The sequence below is a fragment of the Salarias fasciatus genome, chromosome 5 (assembly GCF_902148845.1).
Source record: "Salarias fasciatus chromosome 5, fSalaFa1.1, whole genome shotgun sequence".
Lineage (NCBI taxonomy): Eukaryota > Metazoa > Chordata > Actinopteri > Blenniiformes > Blenniidae > Salarias > Salarias fasciatus.
This window is the reverse complement of record NC_043749.1, coordinates 3790828-3812144: the sequence shown is the minus strand read 5'-3', so window position 1 is coordinate 3812144 and position 21317 is coordinate 3790828. Positions and strand designations below refer to the sequence as shown.

Here is a 21317-nt window from a genome sequence, read left to right as displayed (position 1 = left end):
CACACACACACTCTCTCCCTGCTTCATGAGGTGTAAGTGATCTTGAATCCATTATTTATGACCTCCTTTTGGTACCATTACACCGGAGAGTGGGACCCTGTTGTCGCGTCGCCCTGTTGTGCTAAACAGTTCTCCAGCAGGAAGAAAAAAAAAAAAAAAGAGAAAGCCACTCGCGCCCTCACACTTCAAACCGGCTTTGATTAATGCTCCGCTCTGTCACGGCATGCAACGTTTTACAGCGGCGAGCGTTCAGAGGGGGACCCGGGTCGATGCTGAACAACAGCACGGCGCAGGACGCGCCGCGGAGAGGACCCCGGGGTTTATGGATGACATATTAACATTTGACAATATCAATACACTTTTATTGATGGATTATGGCATCCTGTTACGCGGCCACTCAGTGGAGTGTTCACAGATGAAATGTTAGCCCCTTTATAAATTGAGTTGAGCCCCCTGACGCCGGCGTCACAGGTGGGACCGTGCAGCAGCGAGAAGAAAATGTCAGCGTTTATCTGTGGCTTGGTGAGCTGGTGAGCCTCGAGCGCAGCGATCCAAGACGATTCGACTGCGTTACTTTGATTACATGATGGAAAAGCTACCAAAGCTCTGCCCTGTCAGTCTATGTGATCACTACCGTTTGCTTTTGAGAAGAAACTGATTAATGTGGCTGATCTGCTTCCCGCCTTTTTTTCCATGCTAACTAGTAGCAGCTAGCCATGTTAGCTTCGAAAGTCACAGCTTGTGCTAAGATTTTGTTACATCTTTTTTCCTCAAATAGAGCAAAACGTGCGATTTCTAAAGTTTGATTTAAAGTTAGTATCAGAAATGAAAAAAAAAAACAAATTTAGAAAAAAAAATTAACATATAAAGTTTTTTCCCATTTCAATTCATTTCTTCTGTATACGAACTAAGCATTGAGAGAAAAAAAGAGTGTATTCTCATTCAACTGAGTGAATATTTCTTAAAAAAAGATTAGGGATGAAAAAAATACATAAAAGTCTATTTTTTTGTAGTTTTCATCTGACAAATGTGAGAATTTAGCTACTGACACTAATAATTCACTATATTTTTAGGTGTATATCACATATTCCCAATCATAATGTTGAAATCCCTTCATTTCACTTTGCGTTTGTGTCGCTACATAATTGGTGAACATTTTCTGAAGCTGAGCCAGCGGTTCTCAAAGTTGGAGTAAGAACGGAACAAATGTGGAGGTCCAGGGGATGCCTTGTCCAGCTGGACTTTCTCCATCCTGATAGAAAAACAGAATGTTTCAGGTTAAATATCGATTCAAACATAACGTTTCAAATGGAAATGCATAGATTTTGTATTTTCATTCACAAAATATTTTGCGTGTACGTGGCAACATTTTGAAAACGAGTTTTCATGTTGGGCTACTGCTGTAGGTGCAGTAGTAAGTCTTTGTAATGAAACCATACACACGTAAACATAAAACCACACGTTATTAATATTTAACAATGGCAACTAAACGGACATTCATACAGAGAGACGACCAAGCTGGATTGTTATTCCTGGTGATTCTCAACTATAAAATGTCCAAGTCTCAGGAGAACTCAGAGTCATGGCACTCTGGAGACCCTCATTGTTATTAACCATCTACTCATGTTTGCGTAGAGAAACTATTTCCTATGGTCGTGGTGGACATGTACAGTAGCAGGAAAGAAGCTGTGTTTTCCGTTTTCACACGGAGTTGGCGTTTTTTCCAAAAAGTTGCGCTTTCGTCGGCTCCAAGCACAGCTGTCTCGTGAACGGAAAAGTGTAAAGGTTTTCCGTTTTCAGTTTTCACTTGAAAACGCGGTCGTGTGAACAGGGTCTATATGTGAAAACCTGGCAGTAATTCAGATCAAAGTATGAGAAGAGTCAGGCTCCTGATTGTGTGGATCTATACAGTCGCTGGGCGATGGAGGCTCCATCTCCTCCACCTCCAGGCACAGCGAGGTAACCTGCTACCTGAGCCAGCCTCATGTTTAGCATACCCAGATCCCCCTCGCACCTGTCGGCAAACGCACTGATACATCTCTCTCTAACGGTGAAAACCTATTCACCAGCAAACAAATTCAAAGCTTACATCTGTTTAATTAAGTTAACTTTCCAGCACAACAGCGACTATTAAGGGCTGTTTCATTTGGATCACGAGGGGTTGCATCAAGTTTGATTAGTCCTTTGTGTTCTCCTGTGATTGCATGTGCATGTGTGTGTGTGTGTGTGTGTGTGTGTGTTGCGCTCGACTCGCTGAAGGCACTGGATCATTGTCGGCTCATGTGTTATTCATTGAAAAGCTGTTTTGCTGTTTGCTCTCTGCGTGCTACCTGCCGACTACACATGGGGTCACTTTAACTGGCTGCGCCGCGTTCTCGGAAGGATTGCCAATAAATGAAAGTGCGCAGCATTAATATATCGTATTTCATTTGAGCGGGTGTGAGGTGAACAATCAGGATTTATTAAGAAGCTTTTACCAAAATCATGTTTCACACACATCTGAGCATATATTCTCATGCAGCCGGATCAAAGCGTACCTGTTGTGGTTTTGTCTTTTATTTACCCTGACTTGTGTTAACAGAGCTGGTGTATCACCATATATTTTTTTTATTAGATCTGGTATTAACACATTTACCCAACATAATTGCACGTTTTTTCAACGCGATGCCTCCAATGACATCTCAAGAGGTGTCTAAAAACAATCCAAATGTCCACATCCTGTCTCCACATCGTAAATATATCAGGCTTTTATTCAACATTAATACCGAGCTGGGGAAACATTGCACTCCGAGTTCTCTAATTACAATGCAGCTAATGTATTATTTCCTCCCCATGTGGGATTACTTTCATCTTTCCCATTAAGATGCACATTTTGTTTGGATACTCAAATTACAAACCCCATATTAAATCTGACTGTGCAAAAGGCATTGATCATAGCCCCGATAGCTGCACTCCAACTTTGATTTAATTTGCACTTCCATTAATATCTATGAGACGTCCGATTGTCGTCTTGGGCATATTGATGGTATTGTAAGCCCTGCCTTCATATAATGTTCCCCAGCGGCAATGAGGAAATGTTACAGAGAATTAGGCCGAGAAGCAGGCTCAGTGGAACTGGCACTGCAGTCGGAAATTCATTATTCTAATAAATAGAGGGGAGAAAAAAGAAAAAAGGAAAAAAAAAAAAGAGGAAGAATCTTAAGAGAAATTTCTCTCTCACACACACACACACACACACACACACACTTTCCTCTCCCTTTCTTACCACAAAAACACACAAAAAAAATGGTTTCAGCTTGAGAATGCAGAACTGGAACTTAGGTGGCTCTCATTATTGCCGCCCAAGGGGGTCTTCCTCGGACCCCGAGCAGTCTTTAAAACGTTCCTGATGATTCAATAGAAACGCAGTCGCTCACTGGCTGCCCGTCTCATGGCTTTATGTCCCTGCACCGAGCTGTTTGAATATACATTTATATAAATATATATATATATATATATAAGGGTGCATCTCTTTGAGTATTAGGCCAAATCTCATTAAAATCTTCACATGTCTGCCGTGCGGGCGAAACGGGGAACCATTTGAAGAGAACACAATGCAACTTCTAGCACCAGGCCGGGCTGGAAGGGTGTCAGGCCATGCTGATTCCTTATGTTGATTAATGAAGTGCCAACCGAGTATATGTACTGTTCCCTTCCTTTGTTGGAGCTTTGACACGCTGTTTTCTGTGGGGAAAACACCACTGGAGCCAGGAGACGTGAGTTATGCTGTAATTAATGCAATCATGAAGATGAAAATAGCTGTTGTTGCGGGTGGAAAAACGACAATGAAGAGCGTGTGAACCACGACGGGGGAAGATTCATTGTTGGGTGGCTGCGTCCGTCGTCCTCTGAGGCTCCGCGGCGTGTTTTTCACCGAGCAGCATCTCGGAAACAAATATGCTTTATTGCATCCCTCGCAAGCTTTTTCAGAGGAAGGCATGATTTCCCTTTTTGTTTTCAAAAAAAAAGAAAAGAGAAGAAGAAGAGAGATGGTCTCTGCTTCTCTTACGATTCTGCCAGAGTGATTCATTTGCAGGTCATTAAAAAACTCGTCTTTTGAAAGCGTTGGGCTGCTCAGGTGGCGAAGCCCGTGCAGGGGGAGACAAGTCGTAAATAAAGGCAGCTACATTTCAAATGCCATAAATAGGGGACACCTAAGGACCTTGCATGATTGCAGACATCTAATCATTTAATTTATGCGTGTCTAAAGGAGCCCTCATTAACATTCAAGTAGCACTCGTGTGTCTAGCGGGGATCACGGCGGAGGCTGCATCGCTCCGCCGCCGAGCGGCTCTGTTTGGGCAGCGCAGCATGGCCGCCCGCTCGCCCGGCACCTTCCCGCCTCCCTCCCCTCAATGTCACCAGAGACGCAGCGTGCAACTCTCGTAACTTACACTGTGTGATTTGTGATCCAGTGATTGTGTTGCTGTTAATGTGGAGAACCTTTGACAAAGTGAAAGCCATATTCTGTAGGTCACAGCGCTTCGAGTCGAGTCTGCCACTTCCGATTGTGTTGCAGCAAATCATTTAACCTTTTTTTCCCCCGTCTCACAGCAGTCTGGAGAGAGAGAGAGAGAGAGAGAGGGGGGAAGAAAGGTGCATTTCGGCCGGTGTTTGCCCGCGATCATCAGCGGCCTTTTGATGAAGACAACTGAAGCCTGTGATGTTTATTTTCGAAGACTGTCTGAAGTCTTTGTTAGCACTTGCGATACGGTAACACACCTCAGCGTCTGCGCAGCAGATGCATGCATGACAGAAACTCAATAATAATTGGCGTGGATTGCTCCTGACACGTGCGGGTTGCTGACAGCTGCTTTGTTCTATGGTCAGATTTCATATTTAACACATCAAAGAGTTGGGATACTTCACACTCTGCCGAGGACTGATAGCAAGTCTGACACTTCGCTGTTAAAGAGGAGCTGGCTGGTCTCTCCATGCAGGAGGATAAAGTCAGCTTACATTCTGTGTTGCTTTTTTCACTTTCCCTCCAAATAAATGAAGTTACGCTCACTTGTTGTTTTTTCTTTTTTTTTTTTTTATGAAGAAAACATCAGAGAGGTGTGAAGTGTCATGTTTACAGAGATGACGACAGAGTTATTGACAGGAAATTCTTGCGACATGAAAATATATTTAAAAGATGCTCTTTGCATGAAGTCATCTCAAAGCCTCTGGATTTGATCTGCGTCGTGAGCGTGTCTTTGCACCCCTGAATCACTTCCTACGGACAGATCAGTCTCAGCATAGCAACTGTAACCGGGTACGAACTCACGTTCAGCCTCTGCTACACTGGATTTTGTAACCTGAATGCAATCCCTCATTTAGCCTTTCTTTCATCCCCCGACTAAAAAGAAACACAGAGCAGCATGATCCACCCGCTGGTCTGATTCTGAGCTGCTCTCTGCTGTCTCTGCTGTAGCAAAACCAGACCGGTACTTTTGTTTATTTGTCAACAGGATAACTGAAACATTGGGTTTTGATCCCATTTGGGAGGCAAAACGCAAAGGAGGAATGGATTTAATTCTGAGGGAGATCTGAATAATAATCTGGACACCATTACACTACACTACTAGCATCATTGTCTTGTAAACGAACACCCAGAATGCAACAGAATTTTACCTTAAAATACTGTCCTGTAAACAAGGCATGAAATATTTGACACTGTCTTGACATCGACATCGCAGGTGAGGCCTGTTCGTTGACTCTGGTAAACCACGTGCGCAGCATCATGGTCTCTGGTCAGACATTTCTAAAGGAGTGCCTCAGGGCTCAGTGTTAGGACCAACATTTTTCACTGTTTGCACTCCTGATGCCGGCTGTTACTGATGCGGTCTTAAGTTTCTGTCTTGATGACACATACTCCCACGCTAACAGCGCTGCCCGGGTCTTTGGATGTCTGCGGTTCTCTTTTGGTATTATTCGGTCTCAGCTGTCCATTCTCAGACCGGTACTTACTGTGGATACAGCAGGATCTAAAGATGACCAGCTTGATCCCGCTGGAGGAAGTTAAGCTCCTTCTGAAGGGTTTGGTGAAAGCTTCTCTGGTTTGTTCCTGTTTTTAAGTAGTCAACCGTCTCAGCTCCATTTTACTCTATTTTATGTATGTATTATACTGTACATCAGTCTGTTGGTGACTAAATGTTGTCTTCTGTCCAAACATGTCCCTCTTTCTAATGAAACCGGTTGTCTCAATGCAACTACCTGTATAAATAAAGATTAATAACATAATAACAGAAAATACTAGCAGTAAGGGGGAGATTTAAGCTCACTGTGCCTTCTTGTTTTCAGAAAGATGAGAAAATATGCAGCTTGCATGAAGGAAACACAACAGACGTGACTTCTGCTCTCAAGTATTTTAGCTTGTGAACTAAAAATGGTCATTTTAAGCAGATTCAATCGAGGCATGAATTGAGATTTCCTACAATCATTGTTCCTGGGTGTATTTCGAGGTGATAAAAAAAAGGCATGCATGTCCTCTGAAATTAGACGAAAAATGTCTTGAATTAGTATCCATTATTCTCGTTAAACCTCACAGTGAACCCACGTTCACATTATATATTGATCTCTATAGATCAGTACTTGTACTAATGTTGAAGAAATGATGTCTTGCGACAGTTGGTGGTTAAACACGACCTGATATTGGTGATAAAAGTCTCGCTCCTCTCAAGATGGCTGCATGCAGTGCGGTTTCTCAGCGTAATGTGGTGCATAATGTTTCTTTGCCTTTTTTTTAATTTAAATACTTATCATCAATAATAAGTCGTGGTCTAGACAAAAATCGATCTGTTAATTGTTAACATAAAATGCCGAGGATCACATACAATAATCTTAAACAAACTCTCTCATTGGCTGAATGATCTGAATTTTTGCCATTGTCTGCACACAGCAAACTTCATGTCCCGCCCAAAGTTTCTTAGCTCCATGATGTGCAGTGTGGCTGGTTGTGAACTTATAAGACTGCTAAAATTGCACAGTTTACCAGCTGAAGATGATAATAATTCTACAGTATTACCGAATGTGTCCATAGTAGAGACATTTTTTCAGAAGCGACAGCTGAGTTTTCTCAGTCTGGCCGACTAGTGAGATTGTTGTTGTGAATAAAACATTGATTAAATAAGTTGGATCAGCCGTAAACTCTGTTGTAGGCATCTCTAGTTGGATTAAAAAAAAAAAAAACTATTCTGGAAGCTTTTGGATCCTTTTATTGGTTTGTTCTTTCATCTTTGCCAGCGCTGCATCTCTGTATGAAGTTATTCTCTCTTTGTGAGTGAAATGAAGCATAATTTGACTTCAAAAAGTGTTAGAGGACAAACTCTTTAGTCCAAGTGTTCATGCTGTTGTCTGTGTTGCATTGTTGTCTTAATCTGTGGAGCAATAGCCTGATTTTTCAAGATGTCACATCTAGAAACATCGGAAACTGCAAACCAGAAAAAAGACAAACCTGGATTAATTCGGTCTATCAAAAACCCAGAGCTCTTCTGATGCTGTCAGAGTGTCATGGGGCCACTTGTCTCCATTGACACGTGATCGTTTTGCTTTGTTGATGTTGAGATGAGAGAAAGATGGAAACTCCGCTCCACATCATATCAATGTTAATATTCGAAGATTGTTCAGATTCCATGTTATTCCATATTTCTATGTTTTCATGTGTACAGAAATGCAATCAGGTTCATTATGGATGAAAAAAGAAGAAAAGATGTTCCAGGAATGTTTCAGTTGTTGAAGAGTTGGATCTTCTTCCACTCCTTTGGAAGAGATTAAGATCACATGTGAGCGGATCAGAACCTGGTTGGTCAATCAACAGCTCGGGGGTGTAGAAGACAATCAGCAACTGTTTGGCATGTTGCACATGTGCTGCTGCAGCAGTTCAGAAAAAAATTTCTTGTCTTCAGTAAGTGTCTTCAGTAAGTTCCACCTTGGGAGCTGTTTTCAAAAACAGTTTCAGTGGCTCCAAACCCCGTTGTCCGTTTCTTTGTTTAGTTGTTATAAATGCAAAAATGAAGAAAATGTAATGAAGTTAATAACTTTCCAAAGGGGTAATAATATATTTGGGTTGATGTCATAATAGTTTAAGACACTATTATACTTTTGGTTTGTTATCACAGCAATGAATTATAATTTTTAAAAAAATCCTTCTGAAATTGAATAACTGCATTTCTTGAAAATATGTATATTTTAACAGTTTTTTTTTCTGCAAACTGCTTATCAAAAATAGCTTTAGTTGATCAGTTTAAAGGACCAATTCTTATTACATCACTGTATGCTCCACCTCTGATTTTTTTGTTTGTTCTCACTCTAAAATGAGAAGTTTTGTCAAAGGTGAGAGTTATCTGTGTGAATGAAGAGAACGAGCTGTCAGCTGCAGCAAACAGTCGAAAACGAGAAGACCCACCCTGAGTTTAATGTCTTTATTTTGGAATGTACACTCAGAAGACCTGGAGGAAAGTGCGAGTGTTTTCGGGCGGTGCGTTAAGTCCCCTCATCATCGGCCCAGGAGACCCGCAAACACCCCGGCTTTATTATAAGGTGAGGCGAAGCCAGGCGGGGGCCTTTTAATGACTTTGAGTTAAACACCCTCATTTTTAACTGATGCAGGAGGTGTGGGAGAGGCGCGCTCCTCCCTGTAGTCAGTATCCAGCAGCATTTTGATGTCTCTAACAAGAACACAATAAATTGTTCCTCATTATTCAGTAATTAACTCCAATGCGCCGGGTCCCCATCCCCCTGTGCCACGCTCTAAATCACCACCCTCCTCCGCTCCTCTCCTCCTGCTGCACAGCTCTTTAATTTCCTCTATGCTGTGGGGGGTGGGGGCAGGAGAAGGTGGAGGAGGTGGAGGGAGGGGAGGGGCACACAGCTTGATGCACTCCATCACTCCCTCGCCACCCTCCCGTCACCCCTTCGCCCCGTCCTCCTCCCTCCTCCCGTCTCCTCCTCGCGCCAGCTCCTCGCCGCTGTGTGCTCTCCCCGCAGGACGCCACCTGGCTCAAAGGGAAGGAGAGGTCACCTGAGCCGGGACGGCGGGCCCCAGTCACGCTCGGCACACGCAAGACAGAAGACGTCTCCCGCCGTCAAGGCGCTGAAAGTCGCCCCGCGGCTCCGTTCCGCCGTCTCTTCCTTGGCGGGGCTTTCCCTCGTCCTCCTCTGCTCTTAATTGTTAAAATGAGGTCATTAATTGGAGGCTGAGTCAAATCACCTGTCATTTCAGCTGGGAATCATCCCGCTGATTGAAAGGTATCATAAAAACCTGCCCAGGGCTTGGTTTCCGCCGCGTCTGCTGGGAGCTCCCTTTGTGCCTCGCCAATCTCCGCCCATGGGCCCACATCTCGCTTCCACTCCGGGTGGTGGAGATTAGGCGGGCACCGTCTTGGGTGACACACATCCACACGCGTGGCCCAAATATAGATTCAAGGCAGTCAGTAGTGTCAGCCGGCAATTCCTGGAGGATGTTGTGGGGAGTGTTCGCTTCTCGGCTGTGCTATTAACGCCCCTGACCTAATTGGGAATGATGCTCACATACACATGGCTTCCATATATGTGGGCGAGGTCAGGTTCATTTGAGGGGGTAATTGTCAGATTGGGATGTAAACTAGGACAATAGAAGAAATGACAAAAGAAACGAGGACAGATGACAAAATTCTTGACGGATCCTCAATAAATGTAGACTCGTCACACTGCGGCTGTGAAAGTGAAAGCGGCGACCTTGATCGTGTTTTGTGATGTTTACGGCCTTCTCAGGTTATAATCTCTCCACCAACTGAAAAGAAAGGGAACTCACGGGAAACACACGCACCAAATATTTGAAGTGACGTCAGGCTGAATGCCCCCAGACATTCCCCGCCTGGTGACAGCTACACGGCGCAGAAAGCAGGACTCTCGTCCACTTCAGGAAATCAGCAATATTAACACAGAAAGACCATTAGAAAAAAAAATACAGGCCTAAGTTATTCTGAATGCAACACGAAGCTCCGGGACCCCTTTTTCCACGTGGACGTAATCCCGAAGAACGCCGCGTGAGATGCTGACAAACCCACTGTCTGAAATAAAAACCCTCTAAACACATGGCATTAATATTTAATGGCGCTGCTTCCTCGGGAGGCCACTCCGGGCTGCGGCGCTGCGTCTGAGGGGAGACGGCATTAGCGCCGTGCGCTCAGGAGGAAAAGCAGCTCCGCGCTAATGAAGCGATCAGGGCCTGAACTCTGCGAGGAAGCCTTGTATCCGATTAGCGAGCGGGAGATGCGTGTAAACACGGCGGCACGCGACCGGACCGCTCCACCAAACACAACAGCAGAGCGCGGCGTTTGAAGTGTTTTGTTAGCAACAATGCGCTTCACTTTTAATCATTCCAGAGTTTGCCGTTTTCTTTTTTGACCCTCTTCGCGAGTGTTTTGAATTAGGCTTTGGAGCCCGGAGGAGCCGCGCGCGAGCTAATGGGTTAGCGCCGTCCTCGCGGCGGCCATTAAGGCGCACGCATGTGCCGCGCGGCAGTGAAAACCGCCTGACCTTGTCCGCATCCGCCGGGCCGGGATGGGACGAGTGCTTGAACCTGGCCAGTAAAAAAAAAAAAATAGGACAGGCAATTTGGATGTTATTAAAAAACATTACAGTTCCTGTAGCTCGCGCTGCTCCCAGAGCCATCAGGTAATTTGAAAGAGATCCAGCCAGTTTAAGATGTGCAGATGTTTTTGCTTTAAAACTGGCATCTGTTTATGCAGACAGACTTTATGTTCGAAAAGCCACAAAGGACCTCCAATAGGTTTTATGGAGCAGTATCAGCCGGAGCACTCAGCTCTGTAATTGTGCTGCACCAGGTAATGAGAAAATTGGTCACAAGCAGTGCTCCCTGTTGGTGTAACCCGCAACATGCAATTTTGCACAGCATGTGCAGTATCTACCTTTATTCGTCTGCGCTGGCTCTCTGTCTGAGCCCCCGTGCGGCTTTCAGCGGGTCAAACATGGCCACACTTCAGAGCCGGAACCACATCAGAGGGCTCATTCCGACTGAAAATACCCACGCAGCGACAACACTGTTCATTTAACTTTATACAATGCCTATAAAACAGCACATCACGCTTATAGGAAGTTCCATTTTGCAGGCTTTCACTCAGTGTCAAAGTTATGAGCAACATCTGATTGTTTCATGTGAAAAAAAAAGCATTAAATCTTTTTGTCGCATTTAATTTGGACAAAATTAAAATAATTTTTAGGAGCACTTGAGTGTAATTTTTTGGCTTTTTTTGGAGGATTTGGTTTATTATCTATATAGCTGGCCTGGACTTATTTAAATATATAAAATGAAACTCTCACTTTCTATTGTGAAATACTGCTGTTTCCACAGTAATGACCAGTTCGGTCCACTGCAGACTCTTTCAAATTCAGATTTATAAATGAATGAACCCAGTGGAGAAGTTTCACTTAACTTTCATATCTCGTATTAGAATCTCACACGCAGCATATGAGCTGATTCATAGTTCATTTTGTCATAATCAACCCCTTTTTTCCAGAAAAGACTGAATAAGATGTTAAATGTGGTATTTCATGCTAAAAATTAGGTTTTGCCATTTGTCTTCACATTTTTCTTTTAAAATCAACAAATTCAACAAAATGCACCAAGCTTAAATGAGGTTTTTTTTACCCACATTTGAACCCAATATCAGTTGTCAATATTCCTTGAACATTTAAATGCAGACATTGTAATCTTTTAATGATGATTCAGCTGACATTACTTGATCCAGTTGTTGCAGAATATTCAATAAACCAATACAATTTAGTCTTTCATAACATTTTAAAGTTATAAACGTGTTGTGTTACATATCTAATTGGCACCAATGATTTCAGTTATTCAGATATTTTTAGATAGTTTGAAGCTCTGTTTACCCGACAAAGCTCAGAATGACTGCAGCTCCAGGGTGGAACTTTTCAAAAACACTCCTGAAACACTGCTACTCGTAAAGCATTGACTCATAAATTTAGCTTAAGACTGTTAAGCTTATAATAATTCTATATTTATTTATTATCATTTGACCAGTAAATAATAAATAGATAAAATATGACTTGGTATGGCTAATTATAGAATAATTTAGATCACCGGGATTATATGAAACTTACCTTTGCGGCAGATATTATGAATTTACTCTCACCACTATCTGTCTTTTAAAAGAACTTTTTAGCTTCCAAATATTATGAGTATGTCCAGTTATCTATATGTTCAGTGAGGTTCATTACTCGTGAATGGAAATCCATGTTAGAATTTGAATGCTCAAAATTTGAACTTCCTTTTCGTTTGTTATCGTCAGACATCAGTCTGTATTATCCACAGCTGAAACTACACTGGAGAGCAGAGACATCCAGGGAGCAAGAAAATGTGTTGTCAGACTGCCAGAAGCCTTTGAGTCATTGTCCTGATGTATTTGTGGACGCCTGCAGGATGAGCTTTATTTATACCAGAGACAAGATTCTCTTCAGTCTCTCACCACGTTTGTCACCGGCCGGCTTCTTTCTGACGCATGTTGGTCCGTCCTCTGCTGCTCTCGTGTCCTGATCACCGCGCTTCGTCTTCTGGTCTCACGCTGTTTTGAGGACGTCCATGAGGTTCGTCCGGTTCACGTGACGGATGCAGCGCTCTAACGATGCCGGGACTTTTTCCCACCCTGAGCATAGCGGTTAAAATCTGGTACTCGCTGTTCCTCCACCTCAAGGCCTTTCTGTGAATATCGTGGTCAACGAGACAAGATCTGCTGCCAGTTTTCAAAGAAACTGTGATGTAACTTGTTCCTCGGTGGCTTTGTTAGGGAAATAAGCAAAATATTTCAAGTCAGAGGAATGTAAAGTCATTATTCTGAGGTTTTTCCTTCTATGACTGTGATTTGATCTTGATCACATAGTGATTACGTTCTGTTCAGAGCCTTTCTCTCTGAGGGTCATGCTATGCATAGCATCTTCAATAACTGAGATCTCAGACCCATGATTCTACTGAAGTACTGACTTCAGATGGTCGCTTGAACCGACAAACATCAGCGCCATCAAACACTGAAACAGCTGCAGAACGGCCGTCTCCTCAGAAGCCTGTTTCTGTTGTTCCAGTCGGTTAAAAGTCTGTTAGAGGGCAATCTGAGTGATAATAATCACACAGATTTAGCTACTAAGACACAATTAAAAAGCACTAGAATGGATTTCAGGTCAATCAGTTGAACCTGTGACTGATATGTCCATTCGGTTTGATCTGTCGCTGATAGATGAGCCTGTAGGACTGACTGCTGTGAGTCTACAGTACCGACTCGGAGCTGTTTCAGGACTGCACCAGCGCAGCGCCATCACCCGTAACTTCAAAACACGAGTGCGCCATAATAGCCTCTTTGTTTGCGGAGTGCGACGACACTCAGTCTTTATATGTAACGGTAGAAAACAAATGTTTGGGACGGTAATTGAGCGTAATCCAGCGATGCTGCGTTGGACCGGCGCTGACCTCGGATGAAACAGATGATGCTCAAGAACAATGTTGTCCTGTGTACCGTTCCCTCGCCGGCGTGGCGGCGCCGCTCCCGTGTCCATTTCCCCATTATGTGACAAGGACATATTTCAGATTCAAGTGATCCAAACAGCGATCTCCCACTCGAGAGAACTGTCTTTGAGAACGGAGGTCGAGGGGAGTGACAAGGACAAGTGTCCTACAAACGCCAGATCCAACAGCTCCCGTGTTTCCAGTGGCACTCGAACTGAAATAGGCACGCTCAACAGGGGACAGGCTTCAAGATTCCTCTTTTTTTCACACTTCAGAAAGACTATCACGTTGGAGCTGGAGTGCTTGTGTCAGTCAGTGTGTGTGTGTGTGTGTGTGTGTGTGTGTGTGTGTGTGTGTGTGTGTGTGTGTGTGTGTGCGTGGCAGCGATGGAATTCGCAGGCCTCAAGGCTGGTGAATTGTTTGTGGTGACACTGCCGCCTCGATGCATTGTGATTCCACTCCGTGCTTCACTCACGCTGTGAAGGTATTCACTTTTCTCACTCATAGTGTTTGGCACATTTTGAACATTTATTTTTCTTCTTTTAATTCTTCCAGTGGTTCCTTTAGGTCCTGAAGTTGCAGAATAAAACGGGTCAGGTTCAGAAGACAGGAGGTTAAAGGTCAAACTCTGAGTTGTTTCTCATGTAATCACTGTTCTTCTGTCATTTCTTTAAGAAAACATATCAGATCCTAAAACTTAAGTGCTTGTTTGGTATGTTGAAGGATTTGAATTAGGACAAGAGATGTTTATTTAAAATGTATCATCAGCATTCGATTTAGTGACTGAAATATTGAATTCACGATTGTGACTAGCGTCAAGCTGTTAACCAATACAGTATATCTTTTTATTTGTGTGTTTCAAAGGCACAAAAACTAATTCCAGCCTAAATTAAAGTGTAGAATTTACCATATTTAATGACTAATTCAGTTTCCTGTTGGTGTTTTCTCTCTTTCTCCAGAAAAGCATTTTTCTAACTTATTGTTTTTGGACTTTAAGAGTTTGAAAATGTAATCAGCTCAAAGTAATTTTGGCGATAAATGCTAGAAAGTCCAAAATCTCATGAATAAGGTGAAAATATTTAGAAGAACTTAAAAATAAAAAGGGAATGAATTTTAGCTGTAGAGAAGGATGTGAAGGCACATACAGAGTGGCTTTAAGAATAACGTTCAATCAAAAGAAAGGGAAGTTTGATCAACATCCATGTTCAATATTGTCGTGTTTGGTTCTATGATAAGGTGGAGCCTGTCAGAAAAAGCCAGCGTCAGTGGTGCAAAGCATTGTGGGACTGAATTGGACAGTATGCTTGATTAATGTCAACCAGGATGTCAACCTGATCACAATCTGACCAGATGAAGGGAAAGAATCATGTTTGACTGACAGTGAAGCGTCTTCTTCAGTTCTATGATATTTTCTTCCATTTGACAGGAAACCCAGAAAGAGGGAAATTAAAGTCTTGCATATATTAAACATCATTTAATTCTTCAGTATTTAAAAGAGTGCAACAGGACAGCTGAGCGTCTCTCTGCGGGAAATACAAACAGGGGAGTAAGACTCTCTTTCAGTGCATTCAGAAGACCACATGCATACATGAGCGGATAGCGTTTGTGCTTCGTCTAACTCTGGTTTAGCGTCTTCGGTGTTTCTCCTCCGTCCGGTCGCTCTCCGTCATTCTGGGAGTCCAGCTAGTGGTAGCAGAGCTCAGAGACCTCCATGGCCAGCTCCAGGCAGTCGCTGGTGTCCTGGCAGGAGTTGAACAGGCCGCAGTCCCAGTCTATGCAGGAGTCGTCGTCGCTGGGCGTGGACTCCATGTTGGACAGGATGTGTGTGTAGCTGGGGCAGCAGTGGTGGGCCAGTTTCTCGCAGGAGTCGGGCAGCATGTGGAAGAAGTCGTAGAAGCGGCAGAAGAGGCAGTTCAGGACCATCCCTGCACAGTCCACTGAGGGGGAACACACCAGCAGCAACCGTCACTTTACAAACTCTGTTTTTTGAGTCAATATCAATTTTCTTTGGTCTTTTTTTAACAGAGTTGCAGTCATTTCACACTTTCCAGTGACCTCCTTGAAAATGATGTGTGATGAATAGTGCTTCAGCCATGTCTTCCGCCATAAATCAGCCCCGCTGCTTCTGGAGCTGCCGCTCCTCACTTACATCCTATAACATTTTAAAAGCCCCTCTCCTTCCTTTACACATGCATAATTTAAGAAATCATGCCTCGCTCCCTCGCAGAGAGACAAGCAAGAAAGCTGTTTGGAGACATAATCAATTACCAGAAGTCTCTCTTGTACACTTTGCCAGGAGCGCTGCTAACGTGCACTGTGGTCGCACCGGAGCGATGCTGTGTGTCTTCCCAGCAGCCCTTGCCAAACGTTCGCCCCACGGGTGCAATGAAGCGTGAGATCATCAGATGACACTGACCGTTACTCACCGACGGCGTGTCACCGGACGACCTCCTGACCTGCGTGGATTCAGAGGAGCTGGGCCTCCCCGCTCCTCTGAAGTTAATATTTTTATTATTTAAAGATCCGAGTATTGATCCTAATCTGTACCTAGAGAGATTTTTAAGTAGGCAATCACTGTTCTTTGCTTTCCTCTTGTCAAGCCACACTGATAACAATGAATTTCTTTTATTTATTTATCTTTTTATGGGTTGTATTATGTCATTCGTGGGAATACCGGGGAAATAAATTTGAACATTTTATAGCATGACGATAACAAGTATGAGTGTGTGTATGATTTGTGCACAGCCCTGTGGAAGTTGATAAATACAATCCGGGCTGAGTTTATTGAAAGGTTCACTACGATGCCGATGCACAGAATTATAAGAGATTACATTGAGGCTGCAACATATGGTGCAGATTTATTGTCTATTGCATGTCAACATCCAGACAAACTACCGAACAAACTGAAGAGCAGTGGACACAACACAACACTGAAACCCAAAAGAAAATATAGCTAACTAGCCTCAAAGCCATGCAGCAGCTAGAGAAGTTTTTTTTTTTTTTTTTTTACTTTTCACTGTATTTTTCACAATAGGTTATCATTAAAATTGGCTCTATGTTGAAATAGCATTACTTTTTGTCTTAAATGAACGGTTTTGCATGTACGGTATATTCTGCACCACAACATAGAAAAACTGTGAAGTTCAAATTGAAAAGTTATTATTGTGCTTTTTACTGGTCCAGACCACTCAAGATGAAAGGATGCTGCTTGAGGCCCAAAGTGAGTTTAACACCCCTGCTCCAAACAAAGCTTGTCTAACATCCATGGAAGATATGACAAGATTGTCCAGATATGAATGTCTCAAGGGGAAAACAGGAAGTGGACACACCATAGGCAATGTGAAGGCAGTGGTTTTCAAAATAAAACATCGAGAGTTGAAAAATGGACCGGCTTTCACTCCACTACTGCAGCTTCATACCTGGTGACCACAGGAAAAGGCTGAATCCAAAACATTATAGGGAGATTATGAAAGCAAGTAAAGGCTGAGCTTCTGGAAATCTGCTGGTGGAATTACATTTATTGTGACGGCTGTAGTTACACTAATAAAGGTAAAAACAAGTTAGGAGGTCCGTTTCAAGAAGGGAATTACTGTCAGTGTTCGGGGGAAAGTAAACAGAAGGAAACATTTTTTTAAGTAATTTTTGGAGATGTTGAAGGACATTAAGAGAAACAGTATTCTGTGATAATGATCACATATTGCTGCCTGCATATTTTTTATTTGCAACTCTATTGCCGCATCAGCTGTTTGTTACTTGATTTCACATCCTCCTGTATTTTTAAATTTTGTTTTTATTCTAAAGGTGTTACTGGGGAACATATTCATTGTTTCACACATAATACATCAGCAGGGGCTTTTAAAATAACAACAATTGGCAGTTTTCCTAATTTTTTTCAGTAGATTCAACTTATACTTTTCTTTGACATTTATAACAATCTACTTTTGACAAAGAAAACATTTGCAATTTCTTCTAATTTTTTTTTTTTTTGGGAGGGGGGGATTAAATGGAGATTAATTCAGTTTGTCCAATGCCTTTTTTGTGCGTATTATATTTTAAAAACACACTGACATTCACCTAGGGGCAACTTGGATCACTAATTAACCTCCCATGCATGTTTTTGGACTGTGGGAGGAAACTGGAGATGTATAAAACTTAATAATGCAAAACCCATGACGACTAAAACATTAACATAATAAAACACATGACATTTCATCTGCAAAGTTTTGTCAGTTACACTTCCTGCCACTTGTTGTTTCGTTATATTTTATTCAAACAGACAAATATGATGAAAACACTTGAGTCTGAAAATGGCATCGCTTTCATCATTTCTTAAAAAAAAGAAAACAAAGTCATCAAATTTAGATACTGACTAATTTATAGAGCCATTCATCTGAATAAAATGTGTGCCTGTGACAAAGTTACGAGTTTATTTGATATCCAGCTTGACAGAACTGCGTGTGAACATAAACAGTCTGTGGCGTGATCGCTTCTGCTGCTGCATCCAGACTCGGGAGCCTACTTTGGTGGCATTTTTTTTTTTTCCTTTTGCATTAATCTTTCTCTTTTTTGCTGCAGTTTCAGTTTCTAAATTATTCACACATTTTCATAATTGATTATATGAACTGTATTTAAGCATTCTCACAGCATGGCGAGGCATAAAGCTTGCAATTTGTCAAATTTTCTATTCTGTCTGTGGTCTTTGGCATTATTATTCTGCATATTAATCATCATTTATTTCATCAGTGGAGAAGCTGTGTTCGGATGAAATGTTAATTTTATTACAGTCACACCGAGGACTCAACGCGGGCCTCTGTTTCCACCGTTCAGTCATTTTAAAGTGTTTACCGAGGAGCTGTGGTCAACAGACGAGTGTGTGTCTGGGCTCTGGTGTCACTGACCTCCCATGCTGCTCTGCTGAGACGAAGACAGTGAAGAGTCTGTGGAGGGAGACGGGGAAGGCGACGCTCTCCTCAGGTACATTTTCAGGGAGAACAAAGGCGAAGCGGCGCTCTCGCGGTCCTTGGGCCGCTTCGAGTCTCTGCTGGACTCCCCGGGCTCGGCCTCCGTAGAGACGCCCAGCCTCCAGTCGCTGATCTGAGCCTCGGTCTGGACTCTGTCTGTCCAGGAGACAAGTTATTTAAGGTGATATTTGGTTATAGTATATAGAGAGTTGTTGAAGGCTGGGCAGTCAAAAGATCACTAACGCTCTGAGTCCAGTGATACACACACATATTTTATTCCTCTGTCCTCAGTTCACCTTCTGGACGGCTGGAAATTTCACCGCAGCTCTGCTCCTGCCTACACTGCTGCTGGAGTGAAGAGAAACTCTCCTAAAATAAATAAATAAAGCTGCTAACAGCGCTGGTTTCCCAGCGTGAACTGATACCAAGACATCCTACATTTCAATACAGAATAAAAGATAAAGCAACACACAGGAACTTCACTAAGTTTACTATGGAACACAACAGCAAAGCAATCCTTTGTAACCTCTGAGTGTAAATAATGACTAAAATATCACTGACATTTCATTTTTTTTGACTGTGCAATAGCTCAACAGGACTTTCATCCCTGCAGGATGCTTGCTGGATTCATTAGGACACCGTTTAAATAGCAAATTTGGGTAACACTTTACTTGAAGCCCCCCTGCATAACACATTATAAGTACATTCATAAAGCATTATAATGCCATTATAACATGTGTAGCTGTAGTTATAAACATTCATAGATGATCACAATGCCAGGACCAAACCCTAACCCTAACCCTAACCCTAACCCTAACCTTAATCCTATGCTGTATACTGCTGTATAGTGAGTTATAAAGCATTGTGATCATGTATTAGTGTTTATAACTACTTATAATGTGTTATAAAGAGGGGCTTCAAGTAAAGTGTTACCCAAATTTGTTTTTATGTTTCTGATTCACGGCAACATTTTGGCTGCAGCAGTCCAGCTTGGTGGAACATCTGTGTTCTCCCCTCAGAAGGTTTGACAGGCTGAACTGAAGGACAGTCACACCGAACCACAGTCGGTTTTGTACTGATGCTCATCCAGGCCAACTTCTTCCAGAGTTTAGACTTCAGAGCAGTGTTTGTCTTCACTTCCAACTCTTAGTCAGAATATGAAAACGTTATGCAGCTCATGTGTTTGAGAGAATCATAAGATTGATATCTGTAAGTGACACTTTGACTCTATTGATCCATTGAATCGGTGTGATCAGACACACATATCAAACCAACCCTGCATGTGTTTTCCAGACTGCAGCCTTAGAAGCCATTTGGCAAAATTAGGCAGAGTCTTTTTTTGTTATCATTTGATTTAAATAGATATTAATGAAGTATTGTGCTTTGCTGCGCACTGTTTACTTTTTCACCACCTTTCTGGAATGAAATATTCACCGTTGCTTTCTCTGTGCCATGAAATATTCAATGCCTTGTGTTTAATTTATTTTTGAAAGTTGAATAAAATGTATTTGTCTTACCTAAAGTCCTGAAAGAGAGATACAAGTGGACATTGCTCAGGGCTGTATTGGCCACTTTTAAGATTTTATTAGCATTTTTTTTTTTTTTCACCCAGAAAAAATATGTATAAAATAACAAAGTTCAAAATTACCTTATGCACCGTTTTTCCCAGTTTGCAACCTCCTTTTATATCTCATTAGTATTGTTTTTTTGTCTGCCATGTCTCCTGGATTCAATGAGAAGTGAAGACTACAGGGATCGCTGTTTGAAATACAACAAGTAAAAACAAACTTCCAAATCAGTGGCGTCTACGTGAGTGTTTTAAGGCGAGGAGGAGGCGCAGCGCTCCCGGGTTATCTAATGAATTAGGTAAGAAGTGCAGCTGGTTCATGCCCATGACCATTAACTGATAGAGAAATAAGGCCTGCAGGCATACTATGCATTTTTCAGGTTTTGTTCCACCGAGCCTCGCTCACTCATTAGACACCAAGGATCCTCCGAGCGCCCGGGATAATTTTATCTTCTCTTTAAAATTAAAATGCAAGCTCAGATTTGCAGCACAACAGAATCGTCAAAACTGCAAACAGTTTGTTGGCTCACGACGAGTGTTTGCGAAAGTCAAACGTCAGCCGTGTGTCTTCACACCGGGACGCACTGACGCATGTGCTTCACAATGAAAGAGATTTACAGGAATCATAAAGGCTCAGCGGCGAACTTCTTTTTTTCTTCTCTCCAGACCTGAGTCACATCATCTTACCTTCCCTCGCCCACGTAGAGCTCTCCTCGCCGCCGCTCGCTCTCCCTTTGTCTTTCACGTCGGCTCTCAGAGTCGTTTCATCTGCCATCTGCTCCATTGCATCACAAATAAAAAATGCACTTAGTGTGACAAACCTGATTAGCTCACGCCAAAAATATGTGGCTGCGAACACGACCGGGGCCCAACGTGACTGAACGCCTGACGCCGTGCTGCCGCGGCTCGCCGGCTCTCGGGACTGGGCTCTCCCCGTCCTGGCTGCGGAGGCGGCTGTTTACCACAACTGAAGCGCTAAAGCATCCAGGACAATTTATCCTTTGCATTGCACAGGGTCCATTTGGCCCGCTGCCCGCTGTACTGTAAGCCTCTCCAATGTTCCAGTGACGTTGGCAAAAAGAAAAAAACCCTGGAGATGCGCTCCTCTCACAACACCATCAAGTCAGCAACATCTTTATTAGTCTATTTCCCTCTATGAAGTGGTAATGAAGCCCAATGCAAAGTTTCACACCATAGAAAAGGAAATATCACAAGAAAACTACAAAAATAAAACCAACCGAATGCATTA

At 42.7% G+C, this 21317-nt stretch overlaps 1 protein-coding gene across 1 annotated transcript; it reads right to left on the bottom strand.

The window, feature by feature from the left end:
- Positions 1-15072: 15072 nt before the first annotated feature.
- mdfic2 (MyoD family inhibitor domain containing 2) lies at positions 15073-20852 on the bottom strand. The gene is made up of 3 exons (XM_030090872.1): positions 20756-20852; positions 18439-18657; positions 15073-15477 (listed from the first exon to the last, which is right to left on the bottom strand). Exons 1-3 carry the CDS (start codon positions 20850-20852, stop codon positions 15224-15226), a joined length of 570 nt encoding a protein of 189 aa, XP_029946732.1. The 3' UTR covers positions 15073-15223.
- Positions 20853-21317: the final 465 nt, after the last annotated feature.

Bases quoted from the DNA above. Each gene is read 5' to 3' on its own strand.
- mdfic2 (XM_030090872.1), bottom strand. From the start codon at position 20,852: ATGGAGCAGATGGCAGATGAAACGACTCTGAGAGCCGACGTGAAAGAC. The intron at 18,658-20,755 runs GTAAGATGATGT...TCTCCTGGACAG, and splicing joins CTCTACGTGGGCGAGGGAAG to ACAGAGTCCAGACCGAGGCT. The intron at 15,478-18,438 runs GTCAGTGACACC...GTTCCCCCTCAG, and splicing joins TCAGCAGAGCAGCATGGGAG to TGGACTGTGCAGGGATGGTC.